Source organism: Montipora foliosa, chromosome 5, assembly GCF_036669935.1.
Source record: "Montipora foliosa isolate CH-2021 chromosome 5, ASM3666993v2, whole genome shotgun sequence".
Taxonomy (NCBI): domain Eukaryota; kingdom Metazoa; phylum Cnidaria; class Anthozoa; order Scleractinia; family Acroporidae; genus Montipora; species Montipora foliosa.
The window spans coordinates 33209419-33219418 of NC_090873.1; the positions used below are offsets into that span (position 1 = coordinate 33209419).

General features: G+C 39.8%; 1 protein-coding gene across 1 annotated transcript; it reads left to right on the forward strand.

Moving 5' to 3' along the window:
* The first annotated feature begins 2710 nt into the window (after nucleotides 1-2710).
* Nucleotides 2711-3184, forward strand: LOC138002629 (uncharacterized). The gene has a single exon (XM_068848633.1). It carries the CDS (start codon nucleotides 2711-2713, stop codon nucleotides 3182-3184), a length of 474 nt encoding a protein of 157 aa, XP_068704734.1.
* The last annotated feature ends 6816 nt before the right edge of the window (nucleotides 3185-10000 follow it).

Sequence of the window (10000 nt, forward strand, 5' to 3'; positions counted from 1 at the left end):
ACCTATTTCAAATCTGCGCTTTGTTTCCAAAGCAACCGAGATGGTAGTAGCTTTACGCCTCACTGACCACCTGGAGGATAATAATCTGCTTGAAATTTTTCAGTCAGCATACAAGAAAGGACACAGTACGGAGACAGCTCTTATGCGAATTAACAATGATCTACTTAGAGCGATCTACGACAATGCTTGTGTCATTCTTGTACTTTTGGATCTCTCAGCGGCCTTTGACGCTGTCGACCACCAAATATTACTCACACGACTTAAGTGTCGCTACGGTACAGGTGTCAAAGGTAATGCCCTAGCTTGGATGCGTTCATATCTCTCAAATCTAGCAAATCTGCCAAGAACATCGGTGTTTTCCTTGATAGTGTCCATTCTATGGATGAACAAATTAATAATATCTGTAAAACCGTGGCTGCCTTTTTCCACCTTCGTAACATAGCTAGAATTAAAAAGTTCTTTCGTACTGTCAGTGTGAAGTACTTATTCATGCTTTTATTTCGTCGAAGTTGGATCATTGTTACGTACTTTTATCTGGCCTACAGAAGTTGCAAGTTGAAAGACTGCAACATGTACAAAATTCAGCTACCCGCCTGCTAACAGCCACTAGCAGATATGAACACGTTACACTTGTACTTAGAAGCCTACAATGGCTTCCTGTGTCCGCCCGTATTGACTTTAAGATACTTCTTCTTGTTTTTAAAGTTATTAAATGGTCTAGGTCCTCTGTATCTATGTGAACTGTTAAAACCGTACATTCCTAATAGAAACCTAAGATCTTCTAAGAAAAAACTTCTAATGGTACCTAAATGCAATCTTAAAATTAAACATGGATATAGAGCGTTCTCTACACAGGGCTCCTACACTATGGAACGCCCTGCCAGACGACATAAGGCAGATGGAACACCTACAAACGTTTAAGTCTAAACTTAAAACCGATCTATTTAGGCATTTGTAGTTTTTGTTTTCTTTCATTTTTACTAATTTTTTTAAAGCGCCGCTGGATCTTTGAGAAGCGCTGCGCTATATAACTTATCTATTATTATTATTTACTATTTATTATTTAAATAGTTTCTGAAGCACCAGTTGCACACGTTACATAAATCGTCATTCATTTCTGCCAAGGCAATGTCTTTGTTCGAAAGCTTGAAGGAGACTTGAAGCTTTGTATCATCTACGTAGTTATGCGAAATGCATTTCTGTGGAACAGCAAGAAGATCGTTTACATAAATACTAAAAAAGAATGGACCCAGGATGCTACCTTTTGGGACTCCACTACATAGTGGCAGGGACTCGGACAACGTAGAGTTTATCCTTACAACTTGCTGGCGATCACTGAGGTAACTGCGAAACCACTGGAGACAGCTATTTATCTATCCATCTATCTATCTATCTATCTATCTATCTATCTATCTATCTATCTATCTGAATTTTCTCTGTAAACATCCTCATCGTTCATACCAATTCTATTTCTGGAATGTAGATACACACTTTCCAAGCCAAATGACTTGGACTGATCACGAAATTCTTACAATAAAGGTTTTTTGATAGCGTTCTCAAAGCCGTCGTCGTCATCTTTAGCTCCCTTGAGTTCCTTCTGACTTGGCGGGATTATTTTTAAACACTCCTGAGCCTTGATGTTTTCCAGGCGCAACAGACCCCCCCGCCCCCGCCCCCGCCCCCCCCCCAAAAAAAGCAGAATACACCCAGAGGTAAGGCTATTTGCAGGGTGCCGAATCCTTTTACTAATAAACAATTGGATTCTCAAATATGGGGGAGTGGTCATTTGAGTATGAATGCATTTGTATGTATGCACAATCAGGGTTTGGAACGTTCAACCACGATGGCATGAACCACCGTGACATGAACTTGATAAAGGTTTTACTTCCTTCCTTACTCACCGTTCAGGGGGTGAAGAGGAATAATCGGGCGTCTTGCTTACCGTGAATATCCCATGACGTTTTTTCTTCACAATCAATTTCCACTGAATAATCTTTACAACGCCGGTTATTGTGGTTTCGTGTTTAGAGTCTTTTAATTGTTCTTGCATTCATGACATGATTTTGCAATTTCTCTCATTTGAAGGGTAGTCCCTGTAAACTTGAGCAGAAGTTCACGTTATAGACCTTTTTATTGTCCACATTTTGCTTTTCCAATTTGGACCACGCGCTATCCTCAAGGGAAAATACCTTTTGTGTTTTCGTTAATAAGGCGTACACAGTCACGGACGTAGGACGCAGTTTAAAAGCAACTGTCAAAATGATGGTTATCTACTGGATTCAAATATGCGCCGCATCACTGAGCGCAATAATGTGAGCAATATCCAAGGTGTCCCTGACCCTCATCTGCACTAGGCTTGATTACCAGCCGCTGTTTCGGGAAATGAACCAGCGCTCACTCCCGATTTCAGAGTAAATTGTAATTGCCGTAAGTTCCACGCTCCATGGATCCAGGTGCATCCTCGTACCTAGTTTTGCACCCTGGCCCCAAGACACACCAGTTGCTGACCAAACGAAGGTTGAAAAGAAGTATCGGGCAGTTAACCTGGTCTTTGAGGGAACCAAGAGACAGCTACCCCTGGATTGCAAAAAGTTTTCAAGTTGGAAAAGACTGGTGAGAGTGCCAACATACACCTTGAGATTTGTGTGGAACGCGCGAGCACATAGGCACAACGGATTGGCAAACAACGAAGAAGCTTTGAAGCCTAAAGATGGTTCCCTTACACTCAGCACTGGAAGAGTTACAGAGTGCGGAGGAATATTGGGTAAAACAGATGCAGACTAACCTGAAGGATCGTTTCCGCAAAGGCGAATTCAGAAATCTTAGTCCGTACATCGATGCAGCGGGCGTTGTGAGAGTTGGTGGTCGTGTCGAGAAAGCTTTAGTTTCCTACGACAACAAGCATCCAGTGTTGCTCCCCGGAGACCGGAGTTTCATTGTACGACACATTCACCAGTGTGGACACGCAGGAGTTGCAGCAACAGTAGGCAAAACGAGAAAGAAATACTGGATAATTCGAGCTCACGACTTGGCAAAGACAATGAAGTTCAGATGTGTGGTATGTCGGAAAATGGCAGCGAAAGTTGAATCCCAAGTAATGGCAGACTTACCTCAAAGCCGATTAGCACCCTTAACTCCGTCGTTTCACTTACGTCCTGTGATTACTTTGGCCCCTACAGTGTGAAGATTGGCCGGAATAAAATTACGCTTATACGATTCTCGAGAGTCCAAAGTCTGTATTTGTGAGTTTTCTCTGTCCAAGAGAACACGCCCAAAACACTCTTGGATCTCATACCTTATAAAGCACTTTTCTTTGAAATCCTTGGACGCCCTTTTCCAGTCATAAACGGAAGAAAGCCACCTAAAGTGCCCTTTCCTTCGAAACATCTCTTCTGATACAAGCGACCGCCACCTGCGCCACACAAGTTCCGTGACTGAGTCAAAATGGCAGCATTTCCCTCACTGTCGCAGACAAGCTGCAGGATCTCTATTAGCAGTTCGTCTTGAAGACAGGCAATGTCTAGAGAAACAGTTTTAATGTAGAATCAATGTTCATGTCAGTTTACTGATTTAACTTAAGTCAAAAACTATACTTGCTTTTGTAGAGAAGAGTGCAAATTCATGCATCCAATGTGGGTCAATAGTAATATGCCTGTTAGCCGATCCTCGCTATCATCTATGTGGTGTTTTGCAGAACATCCCCCCCCCAACTGCTCCTCCCCACCCCCTCCCCACTGTCTTTATCTCGTTACGACGTGCTTGAAAAATCTCGTAACACCCAAGAATAGGAATAGTTGAGATTGTCTTCTTCCTTCGACTCGAGCAATTCCGATACTAAAACAAAAATGTACCAATTTTACACATGAGCCCTCTGAATAGATCTCATTAAGTTTTTCACTATTCGGTAAGGCCGAGTAGTTCTGTTCAGGTTTCATCGGAATTCTTCCTCTCGATCCCCCTCCGGGACGCCCGGAATGTTCAAGGTTCCTGATTTTACTAAAGCCTAACAAGGTAGGGTATTGAATGACGCCAACCGCTCATGTGGCCTTTTAAATTTCCTCGGAGCAAATTGTTTTTCACTAAGGTGGTTAATTGAATTGTTCCTGACGAAATCAACCGGGCAATTATTAATTTTTTGGGTACTTTCATTTTTCTGATCCAAAGGCAGAATTGTTTTAGGGACAACTTAATTACCGGTAGGTGTCTAACAATAATATGCTCAAGGATTAGTGAAAAAGACAAACAAACAATTAACAGATGGAAAAATTTGTAGTCCACGATATGGGAAGCCACTTGTAGCAATATTCAATAAATGGATATTTCAATTCAAAGAGTCTATTTTAGTTCAATTCAATGCATAAATTTATGTTCAATATACTTTTTTTTGGTTCAACTTCCGATTTTGCATTCAACACTTTTTGCATTAAAATACATTTTGGTATCCTTCAATGCGATTGCTTCGGTTCAACCTTTTCTTTTTAAATTTCAAGAGCACATTTCGCATTCAACACTTTTTATTTCGTTCAACCAGAAACCCACGTGGGTTGAAACGTGTAACGGCCCCTTGTGTGCTGGGAAGCAAGCTTCTGAATATTCAATTTGCTAAGTACCATATTTGGAACAACAAGAGCGAGGGGTTTCCAAATATGGTACTTAGCACTGAAACATTCAACTAATCAGTTCGCACTGAATATTCGGAAGCTGTGAACGCGCGTTACACGTTTCAACTCTTATGGGTTTCTGGTTCAACGCGAATTACTTCCGTTCAACGATTTCTTGCACAGCGGTTGAGAAGTTAGTAGTCCATGTATGACCCACCATACATTGGATACTAACCGACAAATGTTGGATTTGGGGATTAAATAACGTTTTAGGCCTAATTAGTCCTAATTGGATCAAAGATTAGCTTTTGTAAATGGTTTGGGTTGTTTCAGTTGCGGTAAATCGCAGGTTCCAGCCTCCCGTTACGTCACGAGAACAAGAGGGACTAGGCAATAGTGGTCAACCGCTGTGCAATAAATCGTTGAACGAAAGTGCATGAATTGCGTTGAACGAAATAAAAGTGTCGAATGCAAAATCAGAAGTTGAACCAAAACAAAGTATATCGAACATAAATTTATGCGTTGATTTGAACTAAAAAAGACTCTTTGAATTGAAATATCCATTTATTGAATATTGCTACAATTGGCTTGCCACACTATCATTCAGGCTTCTGTTAAATAAAAGCTAACACGTAAAAACAGGCTATTTTCAACGTTGACCTCTCGTGTTAAAGACGCGAGGTTAAATTACTCAAAGAAGAATGGGCTTTATAACGTATTATTGAATTGCAGAGGGCAAGTATAAAGAAAAGAAAGTGATATACCAAATACCCGTATTAAGCTGCAATATACCGTCAAGAAACTATCAGGTGACAAAACACATCCCCGTGCCCTATGATAATCTTTTTCAATCTATTTTAAGCTTCGCGCCACGCTGTGAAAGTTATTTTTAGTTTCGTCCCCATGGCCGCGCGGCCCATGGTCAGAGGATCAGATGTCATTGTGAAGAAACTTGCGAAGACTTTTCTCGCCGTCGCATGATCCAGTGAAGTCCTAAATCGAAATTTGAAGATGTGATCGGCTTTAAGCGGTAATTACGTCATTATAATTGACCAATCAGGTGTCTTTCCTAAAATAGCCTCGCAGCTTGACTACGAGCTAAAATTAGATTGAAAACTTGGGAAGAGGCCCATGTATGGGGGATGTGTTCTCTCACCTCATAGTCTCTTGATACCGTATACCCGATTTAAAAAGCCCCTGTATATCGTATACCCAAAAACCCTGGCTGACCAGAAATAAACAAATACCGCTAATTTCTCTCACCTTTCTTCTAATTCCTAAACAGATGGAGTATAAACAGACATCTCCTATTCGCGAAAACAACGAAAATTGTACACACACGGTTTAACGGTCACTTAAATCCGTTTGTGTTGGCCTTTATCTTCACTCGCGCGTGCACTCGAATGAGCGGGTGACGCATGCGTAAATACCGATCTTGTAACCCCCTCATTTTTCCTGATTTTGCAATTGCAACTTTACTCGTTTCTATCTCTGCTTCCGGACGGTGAATTTTTTTTTCATATTTTGCACGTTAGCTTAGATTAATTTAAAACGTTTGTCTTTCAAATTTAAAAAAATTCTGTAGGTGAAAAAAAAAGTTAGCGACACAATTCAAAAATACTTATTTTTCTGAGAAACTGACCTATAGATTTTGGTGAATTTTAAAGTGGTACTATGATCAAATTTTTACCCCTTGATTTTTTGAGTGTATCACGTAGAATTCCATGAAAGAACAAAAACGCCATTTACCGTTTGCAAATATGTTCATTAGTTCCGGAGATATTTAAGTTTGAAAACTGGGTAAAATATGCAAATGAGATGACTAATGACGTCATACACTCAACCCAATATTGTATTGAGTATATAAATAGAGCTACCTTAGCCAATTTGCAGTGCAGACCATTGAAACTTGGTAGTCTAATAGTTCTACAGGAAACACACCTATGGCTATAAAAAATTATGTTCCCATGGCAACTCACTCTTTTCCAGTCCCCACCCACTTGATTTCAATATGTTAGAGATTTTCAGCTTGAAGAATGTTAAACAAGGCCACAAAGTTGTGCTAACATATTTATATGCTTGCTAGATCATGCATATGAAGTGCTGTTACCAAATATCAAAATGGAACGCCAAAGGTGGCCAGAAAAGCTCATAATATGGGGGAGGTCTGGAACCCAGTATGATACCATGGTAACAGAACTGTTAAGCTCATATTGTGGAGAACATTTAGTAGAATCTTACTGCAAAAAATCAAAAATTTCTGATACAAATTGGCTGAGATATCTCTTTTCATCATATTTGAACAAAATTTGGTTGAGTGTATATGACATCATCACTTGGCTAATTTGCATATTTTAAAAACTCGAATATCTCTGGAATGAAAAGAGATATTTGAAAAAAGTAAACAGCATTTTTCTTCTTCTCACGCAGACTACTTGTTTATGTTTCAAAGTGGCTTAGATAGGAAAGATGCAATTTTCGTCATAGTACCACTTTAAATATTTTAGACATTATTTCCAACATAATCTGGTAACGCTGAATGGGAAGATTTCACCGTCCCGTTTTTTTTTCAAAAAAGACAATATATCTTGATTGTAAGGCTCAAAGAAATTCCATATATCGTTGCCATGGTAACGTTATTTTGGAGGAAAACGTGATGTGAGAAATCTATGATGGGTACTTAATATCCTGGCCAAATTTTGTCTTGATATGATTGCCCTAACTGTATCTAAAAACAGAATATGTTTATTTGTTTGAAAAAAGGAGAAAACTATTTCGAGCCTCCTTAAAGATTCACATCGATTCACATCGATTCACACTTGAAACGAAGGATAGTATTAGTGCCCAGTCGTTTAAGTTCACACACACCGAGAAGACCTTGGAGGTATGGGGACGACACTACAAATGTTACCAAGACGATAAACAAAATGGCTGAACTGCAACAAGTTCGCTACGGAGACTATTGCTGAAGTGCTAAATTCCACGTGAAATGAGAGCAACTTTCGGCAAAAAAATAAAGTTCGTGGGTTCAACGGTCGACGAGACACTTTTTGGGGAGAGAACCAGATCGAGGGAACCATTTCGTGTTCCTGAATTTGAGCCACCGTGGATTGATAATGGCAAGAAGAAAAGTTCGTCTTCAAAACCTTTGCTATTTTACTGTCCAACCTCATCAGATCGTCCGTCATCATCTCGTTCGCAAGCAAAGAAAGGGTCACCTTTGCTTTCTGCGAACAAACCAGTGAAATTCGCACCTTCCTATGCTGACGATACCCTGTTTGGGAAAAGAAGGACGAAACGCTCAGATTCTCCGCCTCCGAGTGACTTTGAACCTCCATGGGTAAAGGAAGGCAAGGGAAAATCAGTTAGACCGCTTCTGTTTGATTGTAACCCGAGACTTGTGTTCGATAATTCGTTCGACGAAAGTGCTTTCAATAGCACTGTTGTGTCTTCTTGTAGTACTCGTCAAAGCTCTCGATGCTCTTCAGGAACGACTTCTAGGGCACGAAGCGTTGGAAATTTATCGAAGCCAAGCTATAAACCACCATGGAGATAGATCACAGGGACCAAAAGCGAGCAATCTTTAAACAATGAGCGGCTCAAGTTTTATTAAGGGTAGAAAGTTTGTGAAAGAGTTGCGTGTCCCTTTGAAAAGTCTTCATCCACACGGCCACATGAGACTAAATTCAGGAATTTCACCGGTCTCACTTCACTTAATTACATCACGTCGATAATTTAAAAATGGGTTCTTTGACTTATTAAATGCTGTTGACCAACACCATTTAGAATGGATGTTCAGGCTTAGCATTAAGTGTGATGCTGCTTGCAACCAATAGTACCCACTTGAAATAGTATTTTTGGGGTAGTCCTTTGGGATAGTCCATGGACTGGTGGTCAGCCTTTTCAACTCTCCCCCCTCTCCCCCCCGAGACAAGTCAAGTATGTGTTGTTTGTATAGGTAACCACATGATTTTGAGTGCAATTTGGAATAAATAAGCACAAGTAATTTTTTTCAAAGACAACCAAAATTGCATGAGCCCATAGGGCAAGTGCAATTTGTAGTCTTTGAAAAAATTTACAAGTGTTTATTTATTCCAAATTGCACAAGAAAAATTCAAGATGGTTAAGCAGAAGAAACGCAAGCGTATCACGCAATCAGGGAAAAATTGCATCATAAATTGCACCATCCAGGGCATGCGCTTGATTTGAAAACAAAAGATTTGATTGGTTCTGACAAAACCCCATTCTTTATTAGCCAATCACAATCCAGAATTTCGATGTGTAATTTGCACTGGTATTACACTTTTTTGCACCGGTGTTACACCTGAAATGTAATACTCTCAATCATGATCGAGTAATTTTTTCATGTATTAAACTTTAGTAAACTTGGTGCAATACTTGCTTTGAAAAGACTCTCCCATCTTCATGTTGTCCATGGACGTCCTCATGGTTTATGCCACTGACTCAATGGATAGGTAAAGCTAATAGGGATGTACAGAATTTATATCAGGAACCAATGGCAAATTATTTTCGGAACAAGTTACCACTCCAAAAAATTTTGATTTAGGAACTGAAGGTACTTGGAGAGAATTATAGTAACCAATTTTTAACTTTCCTGCTTGCGATAAGTGCATTGCGCATAGTATGCCACTTGTAGTAGTTTAGTTCCTCAAATAACAGTTGAAGGTTATGAATAAAATGGTGACAGAAGTGTTTTTTTTTTACCATCAGCTGTTGATGTAAGCAATACATTTGTACAACACATACCGGAAAAAAATCTTTTTATAGCCCGTTAAACAGTTATATTTTATCCTGCATACCTTCATACATGCATACACTGATGTTTACTCATTTCAAATTGTTGTAAAAATAACCGATCTGAATTCACACTGATGAAGGGCTAACACTCAAAAAATCAGCTTTCAAATTTCTCTTCAGTGTTGAATTTACCATATCAACCCAGCTGATATCAAAACCTATTTCTGTGTTTCAATCTCACCGACGCAGCGCCGCAGTTTCTTTAGAAACTAAACCCCTTTATGGCTTTATCCATTTTAGGCAAAGAGAAGATTCCTTTTTCTTAATACATATATGTTATTTGCTGGCCAGGAGGTCTGTATTGGGAAAAACTGTGCCAGAGATCTCGAGTATGCGGTCATGGGCCATACACGAGACCAAGGGCACAGTTTTTCCCAATACGAGCAGACCTCGGCCAGCAAATAATGTATTTATTTTTTATTCTACTGGATTGCTGATTGCTGTGAAAGGGCTTAAAATGTCCCTTACGTGACAGAAATAGATGTTAACGAAAAAGGAGCGCATGGCTTGAAATAAATACCTCTTACTAACTGAGTTTGAGGACCCATTGATTTATGGCCCAAGCGAAAAGCACGCGGGCC

Excerpts from the sequence above, each read along its gene's own strand:
- LOC138002629 (XM_068848633.1), top strand. The coding sequence starts at position 2,711 with ATGGTTCCCTTACACTCAGCACTGGAAGAGTTACAGAGTGCGGAGGAA.